A 27,652-nucleotide genomic window follows, 5' to 3' on the forward strand; every position below is an offset into this window, starting at 1 on the left:
TCTCACTGGACCCAAACCAAGCAGCCACCAATCTCAAGCAATGGATCACCCATAGCATTGACGAATTAGCACCCCTGAAAAAACACCAGATCAAATCAACCAACAAAAAGGCTCCCTGGTTCAACGATGACCGTAAAAAATCCAAGAAGCTATGCCGCACCCTGGAGAAAACGTGGAGAAAAAACCAGACCACAGACAACATGGCCACCCTTAAGGCAGCCACCCGAATACACCACCAACTGATCCGATCTGCCAAGAAATCAGCATTCAAGGATCGCCTCGACAATAACTCTAACAGCAAGGAACTCTTCAACATCGTTAAAGAATTCACCAACCCCACCGCAGCATCCAACGACATTACTCCTTCCCAAGACCTCTGCAACGCGTTATCCTCCTTCTTCTACAACAAAATTGCCGACATCCACAACAGCTTCGAGAACACTCCCAGCACTCACCCCTCCCCACCCCTCTCAGATCCAACTTTGCCAACTAACATCCTTAGCGCCTGGAACACAATCACCACTGAAGAAACCATCCGCCTAATGAACTCAATCCACTCTGGCTCGCCAACGGACCCCTGCCCCCACCACATCTTCAACAAAGCAGACTCCATCATCGCACCCCATCTCCGTGATGTCATCAACTGCTCATTCAACTCTGCCACCTTTCCGGAAAGCTGGAAACACGCCGAGCTCAGCGCCCTCCTGAAGAAACCCACAGCAGACCCCTCTGAACTCAAAAACTACCGGCCCATCTCCCTCCTACCATTCCCGGCCAAAGTCATCGAAAAAGCCGTCAACAGCCAGCTCGCCGCCTTCCTTGAATCCAACAACTCCCTAGACCCATCCCAATCCGGATTTCGAGCCAAACACAGCACCGAAACTGCCCTAATTGCAGCTACTGACGACATCCGAACTCTACTGGATAACGGTGAAACAGTGGCCCTCATTCTACTCGACCTCTCTGCCGCATTCGACACAGTCAGCCACAGTACCCTTATACAACGCCTCAGCAACATTGGAATACAAGGAAAAGCCCTGAACTGGATCACCTCATTCCTCGCTGGGAGAACCCAAAGAGTCAGACTTCCCCCTTTCAACTCTGAAGCCACCGAAGTCATCTGTGGCGTACCACAGGGATCTTCACTCAGTCCCACCCTCTTCAACGTTTACATGAGTCCACTCGCTTCCATCGCGCGTCAACACAACCTCAACATCATCTCTTACGCCGACGATACCCAGCTTATCCTTTCCCTCACCAAAGACCCCAACACCGCCAAAACCAATCTTCACGAAGGCATGAAAGATGTAGCCGAATGGATGAATCATAGCCGCCTAAAGCTCAACTCAGACAAAACGGAGGTGCTCATCCTAGGATCTTCCCCCACTGCCTGGGACGACTCTTGGTGGCCTTCCGCTCTGGGCACAGCACCCACACCCACAGACCACGCACGTAACCTTGGCTTCATCCTAGACTCCTCTCTCTCGATGTCCAGACAAGTCAACGCAGTCTCATCCTCTTGCTTCAACATACTTCGCACTCTCAAAAAGATCTTCCGCTGGATCCCCCTGGATACAAGAAAGACTGTCACCCACGCATTGGTCACAAGTCGACTCGATTACGGCAACACACTTTACGCCGGAATCACAGCAAAATTACAGAAAAAACTCCAACGTATCCAAAACGCATCAGCGAGACTCATATTGGACATCCCTCGCCAAGATCACATCACCGAACACCTAAGAGACCTCCACTGGCTTTCCGTCAACAAAAGAATTACATTCCGCCTTCTCACCCACGCACACAAGGCCCTCTACAATCTAGGCCCCGAATGCCTCAACACTCGCCTGTCCTTCTACAAGCCCACCCGCCAACTAAGATCGTCCAATCAAGCGCTCGCCGCAGTCCCACGCATCCGAAAATCCACCATGGGTGGCAGATCCTTCTCCTTCCTTGCCGCCAAGACCTGGAACTCACTCCCCACTCACCTCCGCCTTACTCAAAATCACATCGCCTTCAGGAAAGATCTTAAAACTTGGATATTCGATAAATAATGATCCCCTTCCCCAAGCGCCTTGAGACCCTCTGGGTGAGCAGTGCGCTATACAAATCCTTGAACTTGAACTTGAACTTGACCGACCGGGAAGGGGGCAGAGACGAGGGGAACCAGGAGGTCGGTATGGAGTATAGCAGTCTGGTGTATGCTAGTAACCTGGGCCTATCCCCATGCGGGCGAGCACTGTGATCAGGTAGTGTCACGTTAGGGTGTCGAACGCCTTCTCTAGATCAAGAATCAGACAAGCCGACCATAGGAACTGCTCTTTTACCTGTCCTAAACATGAAAGAGGCAGCGGATATTCTGTGAATGGCTATGTCCGGGAACAAAGTAGTTTTGAACTGTGTGCACCAGTTCAGAGAGGATCTGGGTGTACTAATCAGTCAGGTTTTTGCCCAGGATGTTATAATCAGCCCCAAAGATAGCGATGGGCCTGTAAGAAACTAGTAGTGAGGTGGGCAAAAAGGTAAACTAAAAGGGACTCAACGTGATTGCAGAAGTTAGCCTGCGTCTACTGCTGCATTGCAAATTTTAGCCAAGCACAGCACCAGGAGTTTAGAAAAGGTGCTATAGTACTCTAAAGGCAGGCTGTCTAGTCCCGGTGCCTTGTTATGGGCTAGGTCTCGGATTGCCTGCGTCACATCAGTGGATGTGATCTTTGCCTCTAATGAGAGTCTAGTGGAGGCTAAAATGTGTGGGAGATTGATTCCTGCCAAAAGAAGCAGCGGTAAGATCTGCAGAAGAGTCCGATTGGGCCCTGTGGATGAACGAGTAATAATCAAAGGGCCTGCAGTATGGCTGAATGCATACAAACCACAATGCCTGCCAGGATGACCACTTCAGTGATGGGGTGAGTCACTGACATCTGCCGGATAAGCCAGGCCATGGCCCTGGCGGATTTGTCTCACACCTGATGGATTTTTGCCGTGTAGCCTGTGAAGTTAAAGCATCGCCTGTCCTCTAACAGGACAAGGTAGTTAGTTTTCGCACCCACGAGCTGCCTGGCAAGCTCAGGGTCAGTATCCGCTGCCTTCTTCAGCTCCACCAGGGTGCGCTCAGCCCAGGCGATGTCCTTTTCCAAGGTCCAGCAGAACCCGGAACTCTGCTGAATACAGGTTCCTAATATTACCACCTTAAATACGTCCTACTCCAGGGGGGCGTGGCTATGCACGCAGCGAGGTCGGACGTCTCTGGGTAGAGCTCCGGCGTGAGCTCCCCTTCCCCGGGATGATTATCCAAAAATACTGACCACAGCCGGTCAATAATTCGGCAACTGCAGCCCGGACCCTCCGGCCATCGCCCTACCGAATCTTGCGCTGCTGGGTGACCTCTGGCCGCACCGGGATCTCCCACCCGACGACAGCCGCGCTCCTGAGGGCCGCGTCGGCGGCGGGAACTACGCAAGTCCGAGGCCTGCAGTGACGAGCAAGGCCGCGAGGTGAGGCCTGGTACATGTGGCGGAGGCGGCGGAAACGGGACGTGATGAACTGGCCCTCACGTGAAGCCCTTCAACAAAGATTACACCCACATGAGCGACCGGCACACCCCCTGGCTGTTTCCCGGCTGGGAAACCCGAGCGTTGCACCAACAGCACGACTTCAGTGAGCGTGGTCCGGCTGGGGACGCGACCATCAGCCCTCACGGTGGCATTGGCGACGCTGTGTGGAGAAGCTGGGAGGCGAAGATACAAAGCCCCAGAACCGTGAGCAAGCTGCCGGGGACCCATTGCCGAGGGTGGTGTGTCTCACATGGTGGGAAGTAACTGCAGCTGCAACCGGAGATGGCCGAGGTACCAGACCTTGAAACACACTGGGATTGCCTCGATGCCGGCCTGTGCCGCACAGCGACCAAGCCTTGCCTAGGGTACAAGCCAGATCAAAACAATGCGGACACTCACGGAGCAGAACTGCCAGCTGGCGCATCCACATAAGATATGGGGGAAGGGATCACCGAGAGCAAGTGCGCAGCGCAGTAACTGATAGCGCTGGACTGCATGAAAGATCGGAGATAGAGACTTGAAGGCCCCACCGGGCATGCAGCGCTGAGACCGGCAGACTGGCCTGAGACGACCTGCGTGACAACCTCTGGTCGTAGAAGTTTCACCCTCACTCACCAGATCATACCTAGCTGCTCTTACCTGGATACGGGACATCGCAACAGCGAACCAAGAAGCCGCCCATATCCCTGCCCACCCCCCACACACGAGTGCCTTCCTATCTACACCTTTTGGGACGGAGACTGGTATTGAGCGGGCTATAAGAAACTGTACTCACGAATATAAAGCACACGCCTTCTGAGCTGCCCATGTCTGGGGGAACCAGGACGCGCACTGGGTCCAGAGGAGTGCAACTGCTGGGCAAAATGGACAAATCGCAAAGAACGCGGAGGCCGACCAAGTGACGACCAAACTTGATACTGTGCTGGCAGCCATGGAGAGGTTGGAGGAGTCGGTACAATTTAGTCACCATTGATCTTACACATTTGCGAGCTGACCACAAGAAACTCGCTGAGCGCACCACCGCCCTAGAAGGTGCCGTATCGGAACTTGAACCCCGGGTCACCCAGTCGGATAAACTACTGAAGGACCTTCTTAACAGAGTCGAGTTTCTGGAGGATCGGGCGGAGGACGCGGAAGGACGGGCGCGACGGAACAACGTGAGGATAGTGGAAGTGCCGGAACGATGGGAAGGGCAAGACCCCACGGCGCACATGGAAGACTGGTTAAGAAAGTTATTACCGGAGGGAACATTGTCGCCCCACTTCGTGGTGGAACGGGCGCATCGAGTACCAACGAGGCCTCTCCCAACGGGCTCCAATCCTAGACCGCTCCTCCTCCGCATCCTGAATTATCGAGACCGGGACACAATTCTGAGGGAAACACGCAAGCTCCACGACATCCAGGTAGACAACGCCAAAATCATGCTTTTTCCTGACTATACGGTCCAGGTACAGCGCCAAAGACACTCCTTCTTGGCAGTGAAGCAACGGTTACGCCACTGGATCTCAAATATTCCCTCTTGTTCCCCGCTAAACTCCGTGTGGGGGCACATGACAAAACACACTTTTTTACTAGCTCAGAAGAGGTGGAGGCGTGGTTGGACAGCGGCACAGATAAGACTCCCCGACGGCTTACAGAGACTTCTAACATGAGACGGAACAGAGGTCCACGAAGGAGGCGCAGGAATAGATCGTTGCCCGTCTCAAACGATCAGGCACAGATGGGCGCCGGACCAACTGAGGACATAATGCACCAGGAAGTCCTATGCATAGTTGCGGAGATCAGCCATTCGCCGACATCACAATCGATCCTGACAACCAGCCCTCGGGCCCTGCCAAGCGATGATGAGGCAATCTATGGGATACCAGACTCTCAACTTTCCTCAGAACTACCAGATGTCACACCGCAAACGGCAGACCTGTTCAATTGAGAGACTAGGGCGAACCTCGCTCCCCGCTCTATTTTTGTGCCTGCCCTGGGCGCCTGGCGGTCAGGCTGGAGCGCCCGGCCGCATCTGACTCCAGCTGACCATTGGAACGGGATCACCAGCCGGGAGACGCAGTGAGTATCGACCCTAGCTGTATGGCTACTGGCAGGAGGTTGGATGGACAGGGACAGGTAACTGCCCCGGCCGGCACGGACTAACTCACTAACACTCTGGCCAGATAAGCCTACCGGGACTGCATCGCCTATGCTAACGGCTGCCACACTGGGGGTGAAGTACATGCAGGCCGTTATATTGTGTGAATCGCTATATGACATATTGCAGGGTGTTTGTGTTCGATTTTTGCTCCCTGGGAGGGGAGATGTACAAGATCATTTACCCACTTGTTATGACAATTCAACCCTGCTTAGCAAATAGCAACCCCCCTAGAATTGAATGTTGACTATCTCGATAGAGTGTTTGGACGTCTGCACGTTTTGCAGCCGACCTTTTGGTATTATTCCCCATGATTATTATTTAGGTTCATTTGAGTTGTCTGGATCATTTGCTGTTTTATTGTGTCCTTATCATCACGCTGCAGGTAATCATAACAGTGTCTTTGGTGCGCAATTGTGGGGGCCCCTGGGTGGCAATGCTCTTGCGGATGGTATGATGATATTGGGGAGGAGAGGGACGGGGATTACCTGAACATACTCAATGGCAGTAATCAAACTCTGTACATGGAATGTACGCGGCTTGCACACACCCTCGCATAGATATCAAATGTATTCTTATTTGAAATGGCACTGAGTCCAAATCGCGCTCCTGCAAGAGATCCACTTAAATGAAACAGAGGCACACACGTTACGCCGTAGATGGCGTGGGCAGCTCTACGCCAGTGGTCATTCCTCCTATGCCCGCGGCGCACTGATATGAGTGAGGCCAGGGACTCCCTTTGAAGTGGAACACTCCTACATTGACAAGGAGGGCAGACTTGTGGTGGTGAGGGGACGGCTAGACGGGCGACCTATAGTGTTGGCATCGGTATACGCTTCTAACACGGCCCAACAGAAATTTCTTACACAATTCTCTACCGTCCTATCACCATGGCATGGGCTCCCTTGGCTACTGGGCGGGGATTATAATTGCATCCTGGACGCCACGCTAGATCGCTCCTTTCCACCTCTGCCGGGTGCACCCATGCTAGGGGTCATGAAAGCCCTTACATCCTGGGCCACGCAATGGGATCTGCGAGACGCATGGCGATGTCGCAATCCCGATGTCAAGATATACTCGTTCTATTCAGGCGCCCATGATCTACATGTGCGATTAGACAGATATATGTTGTCCAGCGACTTACTCCCACACGTAACTGACGCCTATTACATGGGCCGTACACATTCAGATCACAACCCGCATGTATTGGAACTTGCGTGGACACAAGCACGTCCCCCTATCCCTACCTGGAGATTGCAACCAGATTTGCTTCTTGACGCCCCATTTCGTGACTCTCTATCTGCACAAAATAGTACACTACTTTGAGGACAACACAGGTACGGCATCCGCCCCCCAGATAGAATGGGATGCCTTCAAAGTTGTGATCAGGGGCCACTGTTTGGGTACACAGGTTAATCTACAGAGACAATTAAAAAATGACCTAACGCGGATTGAGGTTGGCCTCCTGCAGAACTAACAGGCGGCGGATGAGAGCGTGAAGGAAAGCGCGTTAGAGGCTCAGGCGGAGCGCGAGCGGTTGCTGGACAGGCTGCGCTGCCTCAACTATGCGGCCCACTCGGCACGCACCCACAGCTTGGGTGATAAACCTGGCAAGCTATTGGCCTGGCTGATTAGCCGGGAAGACCGAACGGCGCCGGTAACGGCGATACAAGACAGCCGGGGCGACATGCTATACACACAGGGTGAGATACACAAGGCTTTCGTCGTCCACTACAATGCGCTGTATCGCTCCCACCTACAAACTCCCCTCCCGGATACTGCCGCATATCTCGCAAATATACCCCTACCGTCATTAAGGGATGCCCAACGAGGAGACTTGGAAGCACCCATAACACCTGAGGAGCTCCGCATAGTCATAACTGCGCTCTCCAATGGCAAGTCCCCAGGACCGGATGGATTGCCAGCGGAGTTTTATAAGGCTTACTTGGATCTGCTGGTCCCGGAATTAATCCAGATGTATGAATCGGCAATAGTGGACTCATCCATTCCGCCCACGCTCAATGAGGCCACCCTTATCTCCCTCCTAAAACCAGGCAGGGATAGCACGCAATTGGGCTCGTACCGACCTCTTGCTCTTCTAAACACGGACTATAAAATATTAGCGTCTACTCTGGCGCAGAGACTGGCCCCCTTCACGCCCACACTGGTTCATGTCGACCAGAACGGTTTTGTGCCCACACGGAGCACCTCACACAACATCCGCCGATTATTTAGAGTACAAGAGTATGCAGTGCAGCAATGGCCAAGGTCGGGGTGCAAAGTGCTTGATTTAGAAAAAGCTTTTGACTCAGTGGAATGGCCTTACCTTAGGGCGGTATTGCAGAAGTATGAGCTTGGAGATGCCTTCATAGATATGATCAACTTGTTGTATCAGACGCCCACAGTGCGGGTCCGCACCGGCAGACTACTGTCCGACACCATCAGAGTCCGGAGAGGCACAAGGCAGGGTTGCCCCCTGTCACTGTTGCTCTTCTCCTTGGCAATGGAGCCATTGGCAGAATTATTAAGAGGACAGAGTGCGGATTGGGGTATCCCTTTGGTGGATGGAATCCACGCGGTCTCCTTATATGCAGACGACCTGCTCTTATATATTAAAGATCTCACTCGTGCCACAGGTGCTAACGGACACCTTTTGCACCTTTGCGGCCCTCTCAGGACTTAGGGTTAACTGGGACAAGTCCGGGGTGTACTCCTTCAGCCCAGACATGCAGGAATGCGAGGTGCGGCTTGGCGGAGTACAGCTAACCTGGCACTCTACCACGTTCAGATATTTAGGCATTCATATCTACCGATCTCCTGCGGATATGTTGGAGGGTAACCTAGTCAGGGCCATTTCCTCCTTGCAAGAACAAATGTCCCTTTTGGAAAACGCTCCCCCTCAATGTACCCAGCCGAGTAACCCTCACGAAAATGATAGTACTACCAAGGCTCCTATACTATTATTCCAACATACCGGTATACGCCCCGACCCGCATCTTCCGAGAACTGGAAACCATGGTCAGAGCTCTCATTTGGAACACCGGTAGACCCAGAGTAGCACTGACGAAACTTTACGCACCGGTGGCCGCGGGGGGACTGGCGGTTCCCAATCAGGAACTCTACTACTTAGCAGCGCAGCTACAGTGGGTGGTTGGATGGTTGAGTGGGAAAGGCCTGACTGACACGACCTCAAGACACCTCAACTCTGACCAATACATAGATCCTTACATTGTTCCATCCCCTAGCCAAGATACCTTGCCAGGCACAATTACATTTAGCAGTGGCTCACAAGTGCTATACACGCAGCTTGCGGCTCACACAAGCGGTGACGCCCTATGCCCCTGCGCTCCCTCTGCTGTGTACTCCCAGAAATGGAGAGGTTGTAACTACGCCTACTCTGGAACGATGGATGCAGGTAGAAACAATGGCTGAGCTGTACACAGATGGCGCTCTGCTCCCATTCGATAGACTGGCGGCGACCATTGACTTACCTGCAGGGCAATTTCTATTGCATGCATCTTTAATACGCACGTACACGAAGGCCTGGGGGGATATGACCGAGGAACCGCAGACACATTTACAAGTGCAATATTTACACGTCATGGGGAATGGATCCCATGTGATCTGGCCTGGCGACCTGGCGGAAGACGCCCCGTCAAGAGATTTCTCTCAGCTCCTTTTTAGTCTTAATTTTGTTTCCCATGTCCACTCCCCTACCCACTCCCGTGGCCACACCCTGGACCAAATCTGGTCGCTAAACGCCCCTATTACTACGCCTACTGTTATTCCCTGTGTGTGGTCTGATCACTTTTTGATTTCTTTTCACTTAGACCTTAACTTGGCAAAGATACCCTTTTCCCCGAAAAATTCCTGGGCTAGGAACTGGAGCAAGGTAGATATTTCCGCTCTTTGTGCCACGTTGTCATCCTCCTGCCCTGACCTAATGGGCGCCCCCTCAATGTCCCAAGTAGCAATGCACAATGACTGGCTCTCGAGAGCCTGTGATCAAGAAGCTCCTCTGAGACGTGTCACTGTTAGGCGTGCTCATGAGACAAACAAATGGTTCTCCCCCCTCCTTAAATCAAAAAAATTGGAGGTGCGCCAGGCGGAGCGCGGCTGGATTACTGCCCCTCCCGCAAAGCCCGCTACAAAACTGTAAGTAAGGAATATAAACACGCCATCTTACAGGCCAAGACTGACTACTTCTCAGAGAAAATCCTTGCCGCGGAGAGCCAGCCTAGGGAAATCTTCGCCACAGTGCGCGAACTGGCCTCCTCTGACAGGACATCTCCCAAAATTCCTCCCTCTCAGCTGTTCTGCGATTCGCTCAACAACTATTTTATTGACAAGGTCGCTCTGATTAAATCTAACATCCCTCCCCCTCCTCCCTCTTTCTCTGATCCCCCCGCTTAACAGGTCGACAATTAACATCATACCCCCTTTAACCAAGGAGTCTTTCCTTCCCCTCCTTGCCCGTGTTAAGTCAGGATCCCCAGCCGACGTCTGCCCGGCCTACGTCCTGCAGAAAATTTTCTCTGATTCTTACTTGCCACCTCTGACTGTTCTGAACGAGTCCCTATGTCAAGGCACAGTGCTTGCCCCCCACAAGGCAGCCGCCATTATCCGTATTCTGAAAAAACCAGGGGCTGACCCTGCTTCCCCTGCTAACTACCGTCCGATCTCGCTTCTTCCTTTTTTGGGTAAGGTCCTTGAGACTCATGTCACCCAGACACTGAGCTCCTTCGTGGAGGATAGCGGCTATCTTGCTCCCTGCCAGTCTGGTTTCCGTCCCCGACACTCGACCGAGAAGGTGGTCATTTCGGTCATGGACCAGCTTAGGGAAGGACTAGACATTAACACCCCCCAGGCCCTCGTCCTCCTCGACCTATCCGCCGCCTTTGACATGGTTGATCATTCCATCTTATTATCTCGTGTCAGGGCGGCGGGTATGGGGGGTTCGACTTTGGCCTGGATTAGCTCCTTCCTCAGTGGCCGCACTCAGGCTGTCCACCTAGCCGACTTTTCAGCTCTCCCGCGAGAAGTTCAGTGTGGTGTTCCTCAGGGGTCCTCCCTTTCCCCCTTATTATTTAATTTGTACATCCTCCCCCTCGTGCTCGCTCTGCAACAGATGGAGGTCACGGTGTACAATTACGCCGATGACCTCCAGCTGATCTTTAATCTTTCCCCTTCCCAATCCGGTGTTCACTCCTTTCAGTCGGTCATGCTATTTATCGGGGATTGGATGAATCACAACCATCTGAAACTCAACCCGGATAAAACTGAGTTAGTTTTGACCAGCGGCAGTGGTAGTCCCTGGTCCCCCTCCTTCTGGCCCCCGTCTCTAGGTTCTCCCTCTTCACCCTCCCCTTCTGTTAAAACCCTTGGTATCACCATTAATCATCAACTCACTCTTCACTCCCAGAATAGTTCTGTTGTGTCTTCCTGCTTTTTTATGCTCCGAACCATTCGGAAAATTTCCCGTTTTTTTTCTGTCCCTGCCCTCAAACTGATTCTGATGGCGACGGTTCTGTCTCGGCTGGATTACGGGAACATCGTGTATAACGGTGTTCCCGCCTATGCCCTCCAGCGCCTTCAGTCAGTTCAGAACCAGGCGGCCGACTGATTTTCTGGTTGCCCAAATTTCACCACTCCTCACCCTTATTGAAGTCCCTTCACTGGCTGCCGATCAAGGAGCGGGCTTTATTCAAACTAGGCTGTACCACCTTTCAAGCCCGAGCGGCAACGGCGCCTGCCTATATTTCCTCGGCAATTCAAGTTTATCAGCCTACTAGGGAGCTGCGCTCCTCCTCTTTGTGCCTTTTGACAGTTTCCCGTTTCAAGAAGAGCCGGATGGGGGGCCTGAAATTCTCTGTCCTGGCCCCTTCCTTCTGGAACTCCCTCCCGCTGGCCTTACGTTCAGCTGCCTCCTATATGGAGTTCCGAAAATTACTTAAAACCTTTCTCTTCTTGAAAGCTTTCCCAGCCTAAAAACTTCTTGCTCCTCTGTTTCTGGTTTTAGTGTTCATCAGCGCCATGAAGCCGCATGGCATACGTGCGCTTTATAAATTCTTTTAAATTAAAATTAAATTAAATTGCTTAGCGCAAGCACTGTTGTTGCACACGACTCGCACCCTCCAACCGCTGAGAGACAAATGGGCAGAGACTGGACGGATAAGGAGTGGGAAAGGATACTGGAAGGGCCCACTAATATCCCACGCAACTCGCGCTTCAAGATTATCCAATTTTACATAATACACAGAGCGTATTTGTCACCAGACAAAATTAATCAGTATTTTGCAATCGACACGTCAATGTGCCCGCGATGCTCACCGACGGGTGCGAACATCCTACATATGCTCTGGGCCTGTCCTAGCTGCTGACATACTGGTGCAACATAACATCACTGCTAACACAAGGGGCTGGCGTGGAGCTGCCACACACGTGGGAGGCATGTTTGCTTGGCTTATATAAAAGGACGAAACACAATAAAGTCCATGGGATCAGGGGCTCATTACCGCCAAGAGGCTTCTCACCAAGCATTGGAAGAGCAGGGACCCACCGCACATCCAACATTGGCGTACCTCCTTTAATAACTGGGCGGTAGCGGAGAGCGTAACCCTTCACAGGGAAGAGACAGCGAGATTGAGGGCTATCCCAATAGAACAGCCCTGGGATGATATCTTGAAATCCTTCCACCAGGCATGTCTTGAACAGGGAGTCACCTAGGCGCTTGTTTTGCTGGATGTTGTTGGAATGACGGACGAGAGGGAGAGTAGTGCGCTCGGGGAAGGGGATTAGATCCCAGACGACAACAGAATATCATGCTCAAGATACAAGATACTGTTTGCACGCCACCAATAACTGGCATCGGCCCATCCCCTACGCACGAGACCAGATGCCAACACCATACAAAAACACACTGCAGATATGTCCACCCCACCCCGCATTGTAATTCCCACAACTAGGATCAGTAACACACACCAATTGACACGTATGAATACATTACCTGCCTGCTCACCTTTTAGACTTCTCCCAGAATAATGCTTTTATTTCCTTTCTCTTTTTATTGTTATTGACCCTCTTCATTCTTAATTTTTATATTCGTTTTCTCCCCCAGTTGACCAAGTTAGTGGTGTCCCGACGAGTTCATCAGCGGACACGATAGTTAAATTGTTTGAACAGCACCATGTCGAACATATTACGTTTGTTCCTTAATTGGTTCACAATGCTCACACTTAAACTCGAGGGGCCACTCCACATAACAGGTCTCCTAGGCATACTAAGTGAAAAGCGGAACCGTCACACACACATGACGCTGGGTCTTGAATGGCATGCTCATGTGAAATGAGCCACAGTTGCAACCGATCCAGATGACAGCCTACTCTGACACCCCACTAGGCACATACCTGTCGCACTCGATGGGCCATAGCTTCGCGGCACGTACCGTAAACTCAGTTTCTAGGCACCATCTTACTTCCTACTGATGACCCATTGCTCTGTGGCGATAGGAAACACTCTTTGGTATAACATACTGTGAGGAACTGTTATTTAATCCATGCATTCCTTTTCTCCTTTTCTTCATTCCGCATTAATGGTTCTGATATGAGTCAAATGTAATGTATGAATCTATTAATGTGCATGATCATTATTGTGAACTGAAAGGATGACTTCTCGCACTTCCTCAATGTATTGATTTGCATTGTGATTATATGTTGAAAACCTAATAAAAAATATTCAAAAAAAAAAAAGACGTCCTACTCCAAAGTCCGAGTGGATGCGGTGTTGCAGTTCTCTGAAAAGTACTGTTGAATGCGGTCTACATGTTTCTTTCGGAACACTGGGTCTTCCAAACAGTCATGCAGTTGCTTCCATGTTGTAGTGGGAGGGGACGGAGACGTCCACCCAAGATAAACTACGTGTGCATCATGGTCGGACACCTCTCGTCCCAAGTAGTCTGTGGGGCGCAGCAAGGTTACTAGCGAGGCACAGCAAAGCAATCGGTCGTGCCGCGTTCGCAGATTAGGTGGGATGGAGTAGAAGTAATAAAACCAGGTTCCGGGGTGTTGAGACCGCCACACGTCTGTGAGCATTCAGTGCCCTGCCCAGCGTCAGATTCGGTCCATGCACGTGTAGGGAGGAATGGGAAACAGGTGGGCTGTTTGTCTAACGCCAGGTCGAGCAAGCAATTATAATCTCCACCCAGCATCCATTGCATAGTGATTTTATGGACGAGTTCGGCAGAAAGGGGCACCCCAGAAGGCGTTCAGCGTTAGGAGCATAAACGCTGCAGAGGAGGCCTTTGAGGGGAACGTAGCGACCTTCCTTATCAACAGTCACACTTATTTCCTGGAATGGCACTCCACGTTGCAACCAGACCAGGGCACCCCTTGCATACCCTGAGCAGGTAGTAACACAGAAAATGCCCCTCCAATGCCTGCGCAGGCAGTAGAGTTAATCTGCTGTGTTATGGGTCTCCTGCAAAAATACAATTTGTGCCCGCTGGCGCTTGATACAGGAGTACACAGCGACACGATGGTCCTTCTCCAGGGAGCAGAAGGGGGATATCCGAGCCAGGGTGAAGGTCTTGAACCAGGTCTTCAGATAAGCGAGCGGGCCCGCTCCTTCAATTTCCTCTGGGAGCTCCAAGAGACGGATATTGCTCCTATGGGAGCGCTCCACCAATGCCTCCACTCTGCTCTCAAGATGTGTGACCCAGTCTTGCATGTCCCAGATCGCTAATTGGTTGCCCTTTGTGAGCGGCTGCCGGGCGGACAGGGTCTTCTCACTATCTGAGACCCTGTATGGGGCTTATGGTGGTCATCCTATAGAAAGTTAAAGTATGCAGCTAGGGAGCTGAATCTGGCCTGCATGGAGACTCTGAAAGGTTCTATAGCTGCTAGGACCTTGTCTAGCTTGTCTGACATTGAGAGGACGGGCGGGGACCCCAGATGTGGGTTGTCTGGAACTGTAGAAGGTGGATTTGAGGAGGTGGGCGCTTGGGCAGCGGTGGCAGATTGGAACCTACCCTTGGCTTAAGAGTCTTCCCCGATGGGTTGGGAGTGCAGATGAAGGAATTTGCGGGAGGACTCTCCACAGGGTTTTGACTAGCCCCCACCCCCATCCCCCCCGGGTTGAAGCAAAGGCTGCGTGGGTGGAATGTAGTCTCTATTGCCCCCTGCGGTGTGCACTGGAGGGCAGAGCCGGGTGGTGGGTGGCCTAGGCCCAGGTGGTGCACAGTCGTATGTTTAGGTCATGACCCCACCGGGTTCCACCTGCTTCTACCTACCTCACCTTTTGTGTGACTCGGGCACTGCCACCACCACGACTTGAAGTGTCCCTTAAGGAGTCAGCTGCCAAGTGTCAATGCTCGCCTATGCCCCCAGACGCCTGGTGTCATCTTTGCATCAGGCGGGATGCCGAATAATTGATCAACTCTGGAATCTCACTAAGTGAGTGTGCCGCTGCTCTGGCTGCGCCCCCCACCCCATCTCCAGCAATGAGTGAAGTCACAGTCTCTGGTCATCTAGGGCCAGGTGTTTCCGGAGGCCTCCCCAACAGCAGTCAGATGAGTCCTGCAGTGGCATTGGGCTCTGGTAGGAGAGGTACCGCGCGGGAGGAAAAGGCCCTCCCAAGTCCGCCAACTTCAGACAAGCCCTCCGTGCAATTCAACGACGATGCTGATTGGGGAATTTGGGGAAAAGCTCCAGTCATCAGTCGCCACCCCGCCCTGTATTGTGCGTGCCTCGGTTATGGCGCCGATGTGCACTTTGTACTAGGCCAGGAAACAGTGCGGACCCCACAAAGTTGCGTGCCGTTCAGAATTCACAACGCGCTCAGCAGAGGGTCAAGAGAAATAGAGACTGCAATGGAGCTGGGCACAGGAGAGATGCAGTGCACGGTCGGAGACGCCCTTAGGTGCTTCAGTTACAGCCATCCTTCATGCGCCTCGGTTATGGCAGCGACCTGGGGCGGTGCGGGAAGCTTCAAACACTGGACGCCCCTGGTGCCACCACACACCTGCCATCGCAGTGTGGGTCCAGATGGGGCCACAATTCAGCAGCCACGGGTCATAGGTTGCCGCTAAGTGACGGGCCCAGTGCTCCCTGACGACTCAGCCGAGGGGTAGCATGTCTCAGCGCGCCTCAACTATGGTGCTGAGGCGGGCAAGACGATTCTCCGTGGGGCCAGGTGCAGGGGGCCCTCCCTGCAGCCACCAAGTGTGGGCCCCCATGGCTCTCACCTCTTCTCTGGTAAAGGTGCGCTCCAAATCCAGACACGAGGCCAGGCTGCAGTCACCAGCTCCCAGCTGCCTGCCAGCCACAGACCAAACTAGCGGCCGCTGGTTGGTGCCATGTTGCAGCCATCATGATGCTCACAGTCTTTTACTTCCAGGCATCCGGAGCTGGGCTCAGCGCACTGATGATCAGGCAGACATCTGTGTGCCGCAACAGCCCCTCCGCCGTCTTACTGGCCAGGATGGAGAGCAATTGTTGGACAAGCTGTGCAGAACCACACACTATTGCATTAGATCACCATCTGGTGGTGGGCCCGGATGATTACACTTTGTTGTTGTCTTGGAAGAGTCTTTGTCTGTTGGATGACTCCTCCCTTAGATTGTAGTGCGCATGGGCATCGACTCCATCTTCAGATTGTTTTCACCATAAGGCAAATGATGGAGTTGTATGAGTACATATAGAGATGACCATGTATTGTGTATCTAAATAAGATAATACTGGAACAGACACAGGTAGCCGGGGTGTGTGTGTTTCTGCAGCCCTACATGCCAAGAACAGATGCATACTGGTAAGTAGCATTTTCCATTCGAGGCATATGGGCTGCAGACCTCACACTATTGCATAGATTGCACAGCAGTTTCTCCCTTAGCGGCGACCACCCTTGTCTGCTGCAGTAGTTTGAAATAATGTTTTGAGTACAGCCTGGCCCACACTTGCTTGTTGTTTTGCCTGCACATCTACACAGTAGTGTTTTGTAAATGTGTGTGGAGTAGACCATGTAGCTACTTTGCAGATGTCATCTAATGGTATGTTCCCTAAGAATGCCATAGATGCCCCTATTTTACGGGTAGAATGAGCCCTAGGGGTAATGGATAGAGTGCATTTTGCTTTTTGATAACACATTTGAATGCACTTAACAATCGATCTTGCAATGCCTGATTTTGAAATTGGATTTCCCTTATGTGGAGGAGAAAAAGACACAAACAGTTGTTTAGTTTTATGAAAAGGTGTTGTCCTATCAATGTAGTAAAGAAGCGCTCTCTTCACATCTAATGTATGTAGAGCTCTTTCTGCCACTGTTTGTGGTTGGGGAAAAAATACTGGCAACTCAGTAGATTGATTGAGGTGGAAAGGTGAAATGACCTTTGGCAGAAACTTTGGATTTTGTTTTAAGAACCACTTTATTATGATGAAGTTGTATAAATGGTTCTTGAATTGTTAATGCTTGTAACTCACTTATTCTTCTAAGTGAAGTTACAGCTAATAAAAAAGCAACTTTCCATGTAAGGAATTGTAATTCACACTTATGTAATGGTTCGAAAGGAGGACCCATAAGTCTTGTGAGAACAACATTTAAGTTCCACACTGGAGAGGGTGGTATTCTAGGAGTAATTATTCTTTTAAGTCCTTCCATAAACACTTTGATTGCAGGTACTCTAAACAATGACAAATGTTGTCTGTTTTGAAGATATGATGCTATAGCAGCAAGATGTAATCTGATTGAGGAATACGCTAAGTTAGATCTTTGCAGATGTAACAGATAGCATATAATGTCTTGTTCGGAAACATCTAAGGGATTAATGTTGTTATTTGTACAATAAACAACAAACCTTTTCCACTTTGCTGCATAACATGCTCTAGTGGTAGGGCGTCTTGCTTCTTTTATGACGTTCATACAATCAGGTGGTAAATTTAGATATCCAAATTCTAAGACCTCAGGAGCCAAATCGCTAGATTGAGCTGCATTGGGTCTGGATGCATAATCTCTCCATGGTTCTGTGTTAGTAGATGTGGAGAGAGTTTTAGTTTGCGATGTGGTACTACTGACATCTCTAATAGCGTGGTGTACCAAGGTTGTCTTGCCCACGTTGGTGCTATGAGAATCAATGTGAGCGAATGTTGCTGTAGCTTGCGTACCACTAATGGAATTAGTGGGAGAGGTGGAAAAGCGTACGCAAATTTGTTTGACCAGTTCATCCATACCGCATTGCCTTTGGATAAGGGTGTGGGTATCTGCGGCGAAGCTTAGGGATTTGGAGTTGTGATTTGTAGCAAACAGATCTATCTCTGGTTGACCCCACTCTTGAAAAAATGGCTGAAGAACTTGATGATGAAGTTCCCATTCGTGTTTCTGCTGTCTTTGACGACTTAGCAGATCTGCAACTTGATTGTGAACTCCTGGTAGATGTTCTGCTAATAGAAAAATGTTTTGAGGAATGGCCAATCTCCATATGCTCTGTGCCAGACGGGAGAGCTGTAGGGAGTGTGTTCCTCCTTGTTTTTGAATGTAATACATTGCTGTCATATTGTCCGTCCGGACTAGTACAGCTTTGTTTGACAGGTAATGCTGAAAAGATTTTAGAGCTAGAAAAATCGCTAGTAACTCCAGATGGTTTATGTGGAGTAGTTTTTGTTGCATTGTCCATGTACCCTGTACTGTGTGATTTTGTAAACGCGCTCCCCATCCTGTGAGAGATGAGTCTGTGGTTAGTATTATCTGTGGAACAGGTTCTATAAACAGCCGGTCCTTGGAAAGGTTCTTGGTGTTCCACCATTGCAGAGAGCGATATGTCTGGTCGTCTACCACCACCAGATCTGTTATTTGTTGCTGAGCCTGATTCCACTGACTTACCAAGCACACTTGAATGGGGCGCATTTGTAGTCTTGCATATGGCACTATGAAAATGCAAGATGCCATAATTCCTATTAGTTGCATAAACACTCGAGCTGGTAGTGAGTGTTGTGGCTGGAATCTTTTGATAAGATCCTGCATCGTTTGTATTCTTGCTGGGTTGGGGTACGCTATTGCCTAGGAGGTCTCTATTGTAGCACCCAGATACTGCTGAGACAGGGATGGCTGGAGATGGGATTGCTTTTGATTTACTGTGAATCCCAGTTTGTGTAGCAGACATATTGTTTGATGCATGTGCTGTACACATTGGTTTTACGACTTGGATTTTATTAACCAATCGTCCAGATATGGGTAGACATGAATGTTGTCCCTTCTTAAGTGTGCTGCTACTACTGCTAGACACTTTGTGAACACTCGAGGTGCTGTAGTTACTCCGAAAGGGAGTACTTTGAATTGGTAGTGTTGACCTTCTAGAATGAACCTTAGGTACTTTCTGTGCGATTGATGTATGGGAATGTGGAAGTAGGCGTCCTTGAGATCTGATGTGGCAAGGATATCTCCCTTCTTTAGCAACGGTAGAACCTGTTGTAGTGTGACCATATGAAAGTGGTCTGATTGCATGTACAGGTTTAGGGGCCTTAGATCTAAAATAGGTCTGAGGGACCAGTCCTTTTTGGGCATGAGAAAGTATAGAGAATAAACTCCTGTGTTTTGATGTTCTTTTGGGACTGGTTCTATTGCATTTTTTTGCAGTAGAGATTCCACCTCTTGTCTTAGCAGTATGAGGCGTTCCTGTGACATGGGACGCTGTCTGGGTGGTATTGTTGGAGGAGTGGAAGTGAGCTCCAGACAATAAACTGACTGAATTATTTGTCTTACCCACCTGTCTGTGGTGATGGAGTTCCAGACAGGTAGGAACTGTTGGAAGGGAAGTCACTGCTTGGGAGTAGAGGTGTTTCGATTGTTGTTTCCTCTACCTCCACCCTTATTGTTGTTTCCTCTATAACCTCCTCTATAATACCCTTTATTAGGCGAGGTTTGGTTGGGCGCTTTAAAAGAAGAGGAGGTATTGTCAGTTTGGAAACTCTTAGAGGCGCCCCTATATGAGGAGCGACGAAAGGAAGGTCTATAGGTTTGTGTTTGTAGAGCTCTCATGGATTTTGCCGTGTCAGTATATTTTTTAATCTTTTCTAGTGCACTGTCAACTGATGGACCAAAAACATGTTGCTGGTCAAATGGCGGTACTTCTGGTTTAAACCCAGAGATGCGTAACCATGCACGTCTACGTAACAATACCCCTGTATTTATTGCTCTAGAAGCTGTGTCTGCTGTGTCTAGTGCACATCTTATGGAGGTATTTGTAATAACTTTGCCTTCCTGTATTATGTCAGAAGCCCTGGTCTTGTATTGCTCTGGCAAGTGTTGCATGAGTGACTCTCATCATAATGAGCTCTATCATATCTTGCTAACAAAGCTTGAGTGTTAGCAATCCTCCAGACATTAGCAGCTTGTGAAATGGTGCGTTTTCCTGAAGCATCTAAAAGCTTAGACTCTTTGTCAGGGGTGGAGCATCCCCTGTTGTCTGCGAATCTGCTCTTTTTCTCGCATTTGACACTGCTAGTGAGTCTAATGTCAACTTTCCTTTAATATATGCTGGATCAGTTGGAGCCGCTTTGTACTTTTTTTCTAGTCTGGGATTAATTACCCTTGCTCTGACTGGGTCTTTAAATATTTTGGGTGCATGTCTTATCACTCCACTAAGTATTGGAAGTGTGGTTGTGGTCTTATGTGAGGACATTAAAGTGTCCATTAGGAAGTCTTCTTCCATTGTATCTGTGTGTAGGTCCACCCCATGGAAAGTGGCTGCTCTATGAATGAGCTGCGTAAATCCAATAGTGTCATCTGGGGGAGATGGTCTAGATGGGTATACATCATCTTGTGGTAGATCTGGTGCATTATAATCTTCCCATGGGTCCCCTGATGGACCAGGAATATCATCTGGGTCATTAATGTCACTCTATGTGATGTTCCCTCTCTATGTCCTGTGAGTAACTATCCCCATCATCCTCATGTTGTGGTATAAGACTATGAGCCCGATGTAGGTAATCCCAGATTACCGATTCTTAAATACCGAATCATACCGATTCGGTATTTAAGAACTGGCAATCGGGATTTAGGTCATTTTACCGAATTCATTACAGAATCGGTAATTGCCATTCATTCCTATGGGCCTGTAGGCCCATAGGAATGAATGTCAATTACCGAATCGGTAAATACCTATTCGGTAATTGGGGGAAACATTGAAGGGTGGCAGGGTGTCACTTTGACACCCTGTTGCACCCCTCAATTGTGCATGGGTGCACATGTTGCAGACATACATGTATGTCTGCAACATGGCACTGTTTAAAAAGCAAAAAAAATGCTTTTTGAAGGGTTTTCATTATTTACCACCAACGTCTAGTTGGTGGTAAATAACGAATTCTTAGACCCCTCTAGCACTGATTGCAGTGCTACATACATGTCAAAATACAGAATCGGTAATTTTACCGATTCGGTATTTTACAGAATCGGTAAAATTACCGATTCTGTGTCTTAACATGCCCCTACATCTCATACTTCAAATACCGGTCGGTAACGGCCGAAATCGTCCGTTACCGACCGGTATTTGGCGACCTACATCGGGCCCTATGTGTACTAAATGGTGAATGTACAGGAGAAATATCTACTGGTACTTCTCTTTCTGGTGAAGGGATCCTCATAGGTGAAGTTTGAGCAAGCTTTTTTAGAGGAACTGGCGGTGTTTTAGGATAGTCCATTTTCCTCTTTTCAGGCACTGAAGTGATATGTCCAGTTTTTGGATTAATATGAAGAGTTTTTTGCTTTGGATCAGGTTTTAAAAGCTCTTCTACTGGCAAATCTTTTTTCGGCGCCGATTTATATGGTATGGGGTCGAATGCTTAGGTTTAACAGTGTCCATTGTCTTTGAAAGAGGTTTTGGTTCCAAAGATTTTTTCTTAGGATAAGTGCTCTTTGGATCCGGAGTTTTTGTTCCTGGAGTACGTTTGGACTCATCTACCTTCGGAGCCAAAGTATGTTTCGGTACCGGAACCTTCTTCGGGTCCACTTTTTTCGGAGCCGGGGTGGTTTTGGGTTCGGTAGCTTTGGAAACGTCTTTCGGTGCCGAACTTGCTTTCGGGTCGACCATTTTCAGTACCGAAGGATGCTTTGGTGCCGGTGTTAATTTGGGCTTAAGGAGCCCGATAGAATGACTCGTGCCCGAGTCGACTGGAGGCTTTTGTGTATTCTTCGCTGCCGAGCCCGAAGGCGGGGCGTCGGAAGGTTTTGGTCGGTGTACACCTGGACCCGAAGGTGGAGGTGGAACCAAAGCCTGTCCCGGTATGGTGGGGTGATCAGGGTCGACGTCTGTACGCACTACCTGTTGACGAGCTGGAAGATCTTCATCTCCGGATTGATCCTCGACTTCGGAAGCTGAATCGTCTGCTTCGGAAGCGATATCTTCTTGCTGTTGTTCTTCGGCGTCTACTTCAATTGGAGCCTTGTCTATGATGAGGTCTGGTGTCGACGAAGATGACTGCGCCATTACTCTTCGAGCTCGACGGTCCTTGATTGTTTTCTTGGACCGAAACGAAGCCCAGGCCTCACAGTCTCGACTCCCATGCTCTGAAGATAAGCAGAGATTGCAAACCTCATGAAGAGGGAATTTGTGTCCACATAGAGGGCACTTATTGAAGGGTGTTCTTTCCATGAGCCAAAGACCCAATGGCGCAGTTGGGCCCGACGGCCCCGTCGAACACTGGAATCGAAAAGTGAAGTCTCTGTTCGACGCTGGTAACCGGAATCAATGTCGACGACGATGCCGATGGTATTTTGATTGATTTATGGGCTCGAAAAGAGATCGGGACCGGCCGATGAACACATCAGAGCCCGATGGCGGAAAAAACCAATCTGAAGATGGAGTCGATGCCCATGTGCACTACGATCTAAGGGAGGAGTCATCCAACAGACAAAGATTCTTCCAAGACAACAACAAAGTGTAATCCTCCGGGCCCACCACCAGATGGTGATCTAATGCAATAGTGTGTGGTCTGCAGCCCATATGCCTCGAACACAGACATTTCCATTCTGCTTAAACCCAGTAAGGAACTATTGCACTAACGGTTATATGGGCTCATCTCCCTACTCAAAACCGATGTAAATATATCAGTCTTCGCCAGGGTGGTTGGATGATCTCTTGCCATATCGGACTCGTTTGGACCAGGTAAGGTTCATCAGGAGGGGGCAAATGGAATCTCAAATATTGGCAACAGAGGACAGGCTTAAGTTGTGTTTCTCTCCCTAGCTGCTGGAGTGGCCTTCGACAGGTTGGGCTATGTGATCCTTGAAGATGCAGGGATTTGGAAGTAAATCCAGTAGCTTTGGTTATGATGATCTAGAGAGTCTTGCATTACAGTTTTGATACACTTTGTTAATCCTTTAGTATTGTTTTCGGTATTGTATATGTTACATGACAGTTCTGTGTGTTTCCTTGATACAACATTATTTGCATCGCTTCACGGTATATGATTGGTATATACAGTGCTTAATTTCATTTCTTGTTGGTGTCAGTTTGTTCTTTATTTTTTAATGTGTTGCTTTGCACAATGTATTTGTCAAATTCCTAGTGAAACAGGATACTAAATAATTTATGTAAAAGAAATAGTGAACCATCTACAGAACCAATTGTTGTTACATACCACGAGATATCCCAGGTTCTGCTGGATACTGGGTTACTCCATTAATCTTAATGGGAATTCTAATCAAATCAGATTAAAAAAAAGCCCGGATTTTAGAATGACATGTGAATGTATTGTAGAACAACCTATGGGGACGGATAAAAGATTCCCAAAAAAACATTCTCTACTACTTGGAGTGGATTAACATTGTTATAGCCCCAGATTCAATCCCCATTTAAAGCTGCAGAAGCACATTTTGCATTGTATATTGTCAACATCTCCCCCACGGGTTTACTTGAATAGCTAATTGGCAAAATTTGACAGCGCAGTAACATTTGTTAAAATGCAGCTTCCTATTATTAACAGCCAGAGACCATGTGCTGTATGCATCAAATAAAATGCCCAAATAAGAAAAGGTTGGGATGAAGCTTAACTTAATATTGTTACCTGTCGATAACTGAGAGAATGTGGGTCTCCTTCTGATGTGTGGTAGCGAAGGGTAATATATCAAGAACTTGGAAGGGAGTTACCAGGCTCAAATTCCGGGATTGGGAGACAAACATAGACTGGTGCATGCAGGCGGAGAGGGTGATATATGAGGGGAGAGGATGTCCGCAAAAATGGTCCAAGATCTGGGGAGCATGGAACAAAAATAGAGGGACGATATGCACACCGGAAAGAGAACACATGGGGGATTGAAGCACAAAACGCTGTAGATACTATAAGTCACGATTTAAAGAAACTGGTCCTATGTAACAACATGCTTAATACTGTAAAAATGCACTGTGTTCGTTTGACATCAATGATATTGCACTGTATTTAAATGTTTTTACTGTTTGTTTATTCAATAAAAAAAAAGATTAAAAAATAAAAATAAAAAACATAGTATCCCTGTCTCCCATTGCTCATCTGTGCGGCTTGCTTGTCCCCTCCCTCAACTCACTTAGTGCGTCTCTGCTCTTGCCGCCCTCATCTTTGCTTCTCACTCTCTCCAGTATGGTCCTTCCACCTCTGCTGGTGCTCTTCAGCCCATCCTTCTACCACTTTTACTACTCTTTCTCTCATGTGGCTTCACAGATCTTTCCCTTTACTTATTGGTGCTCCCTGGCCCCTGCCTCCCATCTCCGGAGCAGTCCTCTCTCCCACTGCTACCATTTCTCTCTCTCCTGCCACCCCCATCATATCTCTGTTCTGCAGTGGGTCCCAGGGGGTTATCTTAGAAATTGTATTGAGCTCCATCGCGTCTTTACAACATCACCACAGAAATATCTAACCTACTGGCTTTGCTAATGCATCATTACGTATTTTTGCCAATCAGTGCAAAATAAATTGCTGAGCACGGAGTCTCCATGTTTTTGTAGAAACCCCATGGGGCCTTCACTCAAGATCTAGTTACGAAATAACATGGTTGTGGTGAGTGGGTATATGCATAAGTCTAGAAGAAGCCAATGTAAGGATATGTTCTCCTGTGGAGGTAGGCTGGTGAAACAGACATATTTGGAAGCTTGAGTTTAAAAGGAAAGTGTGTAGAGAAAGTATTTGTAGATGGATCTCGTGCCACTATTTGGTTTTCTGCGTCCGAATAGGAGTTAAAGATCATTTTTAATCCAAGTTGTGCAGAGTGTGACGTATTGTACACTTGAGAAAGCACATGTGGATTATTAATATGTTTTGTAAGACCAAATAGGTCTATATTATGTATGTATATGCATTAAATAAAAAAATAAAAAAACACTGTACTAGCTAAGCACAACATAAGTCTGGATTTGTACACGGTGTGTGATGAAGCCAGGCAGATTTTGGAATAAGTGGTCTAAACTTGCGTCACAAAAATAAATGCTTTTATTACCATTGAAACAGTTTTCCAATTCTCATGTTAGCATGGGTAAACAGGTACTTGTTCAAACAAAGTTTTTTGTTATAGGATGAGAAGCTGTTCAAAGGCAATGCAACCAAGGATAATTAAGATTAACAGTATGTCAAAAACAGACCAATGAAGGTAGGTAATGCATTATTGACACACTCCGCACTTTAGAAAGCAGGCCAATGATGCACAACTATCAAATTCAGAATAATGCAAGGTTCATCTAGCCCTGTAATGCATGGAATAGTGATGTCTTTGAAAAATGAGCATCAAACTATTGAGGTTTCTAAAAGGCGGATGGCATCAAAGAGTCATGCACATAGAACAGATTGCCAGACTACCAAGTTAATTATCTAACCTTTTTTATTAACTAAAATTTGGTTAAATATTCAGGTTACCATATCACTAAACTCATTTCTACCCTCTTCTTTATCTTTCCAGAGAGAAATATGGTATTTAAAATTGAAAATATCAGAATGAGTATTTTTTAAGAAAGTGAAATCATCGCTTTACAAGCATTTTCTAATCAGACCTGACTATTCGGCATATGGTACAAATCCCCGTCACCCTGGAGTAAATGTGACAGAACCATATATGAGCCGTTGGCCCTTGTTATAAATAGGCACAAAGCGGACGGCAGATCCGGATCAGCATTACTTCTGGTGTAGTACTACTGCACCTTTCTCTCCACATTTTTCACCAAGTAAAGGCTGGTAGGATCTGTGCGGGTTTAAGCCCTTCGACGCGCGTGACAAGGTCAGCTCGTCATGGGCGTTACTTGCGCTGCGCGTGTGACGAGCTGACCTTGTCACGTAACGCGGGATTTACAAAATCGCAGCGCGCAGCGGGAAAACCACTAGCGCGCATGCGGTTAAATCACACACAATCCAATTTTTTTGCAAGTTGGAACAGGGAAAATATATGGTATTATCACACAGTCCAAGATGTGTAACACAGAGTAGTACAATGCCTGGTAAATACCCACTGTGTAGTATCAGTATTTATTGGCTGTGGTAATACCATCACAAATACTGCAGCCTGTGAAAAGACGCTCCTAACATACGAAGAAAATATTTACAAAAATTAGACATCCTTAAAATAAAACACACAAAAAAAGATATAGACTGTGGTGCACAATCTCTGCATTTTTGGAACTAATTCTAAAAAATGAGTTTACTAGTTTGTCACCGCTCACCATTTTTCAAAATATCACCGATATCTTTGCATGGTTTATCATTGAAAACTTTGACTTCAAATCCCAAGGTAAGGAAACACTTCCTGAGATTTGCGGCGTCCACATCTGTACCCGACCGTAGGCCCATTCCTACGACAAAGAAAAGAGACAATTATCCACAAAACAGTTAGCATGTAACTCACTTTTTTATTTTCTGTTGAGAGGTAGAAGGGGAAGTAAGCATTGTTGAACATGGTGTGTGTGCAAGCAGGAGACTGAGTTAGAAAGGGAGGTACTGGGGTCTAAGCATTACGCAGAGAGACTCGGGAGGCTGTTACTACAGGTGAAATAGAAAGTGCTCCTTTAAGATGGGTTTGAGCTCTATTATGAATTTTACGAGAGGTGAAAGGTGTGATGGGGCATTGTTTCCTACCTTTGAGGCACAATTTGTGAAAGCTTGCTTCGGGAGATCAGGAGTGATAGCTGGAGCCAAAATGTAAATATGCACACAGTAATAGATAAGTACTACTCATTCAATGCACTCAAATGACGCTTAATACAAATTCTAAATTGTGAAGCAAGGACACAAATCCTAGAATAAAACCAAGGAGCCAAAGTAACCAACGGTACTTGTGCATCAACAGTACATTCAACAACACTTGTACATATCCTTGCAGCACAACCTCTCAATACACAATGCACCAATTTACACAGAAGATGCAGTTGGATGAATTAACACCTGAAGCTTTCAGAGCTCTGATAATCATATTGATTCTTCACCTACATATTAAAGTAACACAAATATTCCCTTTCAAGTAAATGCTTACAATAGGTAACCCAAAATCCTACCCAGTCCTCATCCTCCCAACGCAACTGATGGTCAGAAGCACACGCTAGGACTGAAAATGGGAGGCTGCAGCATAGGACTTCTAATGGCCCGGTACCGGATGGTAATCATAGCCACTTCCGCCTATTGTCTCACTATTTACTCTCTGCTTACTTAAAGGTAGCCTACTGGCCAGCCAGCAGTCAGAGAGAAGCTGTGGGCAGGCAGTGGTCCAGGATGGAAGAGGGTAGTGCAGTACGGATTTCGTCTGCTCCACTGATATTCCTGCCTTGTACCCTCCGATCCAAATTGATAGCACAAAAAAAAAAGAAGAAAAAAAAAAAGAAAGAATAGGGTCAGGATTATGAAGGGTCCAGAAAGTGAGTGGGGGCAAATGAGAAATGCTTGTCGCCAGCACTGCATATCTTTTTCCCCCCTTTCCTTTAAATCAACAGAATTTTCAAGAACAGTGTTTCTAAAACTGAGTCGCGACC

The 27,652-nt window shown here is 48.3% G+C and overlaps 1 protein-coding gene across 3 annotated transcripts in view; it reads right to left on the bottom strand.

Moving 5' to 3' along the window:
• The window catches only part of CASP3 (caspase 3), a 350,335-nt gene that overhangs the window by 95,488 nt on the left and 227,195 nt on the right, over positions 1–27,652 (bottom strand). For all 3 annotated transcript variants that reach the window (XM_078678016.1, XM_078678014.1, XM_078678015.1), the window contains exon 4: positions 26,354–26,482. In XM_078678016.1, coding sequence (XP_078534142.1) covers positions 26,354–26,482 — 129 coding nt within the window. The remainder of the gene's footprint in view (positions 1–26,353; positions 26,483–27,652) is intronic.

The sequence above is a fragment of the Lissotriton helveticus genome, chromosome 2_2 (assembly GCF_964261635.1).
Source record: "Lissotriton helveticus chromosome 2_2, aLisHel1.1, whole genome shotgun sequence".
Classification (NCBI taxonomy): Eukaryota; Metazoa; Chordata; class Amphibia; order Caudata; family Salamandridae; genus Lissotriton; species Lissotriton helveticus.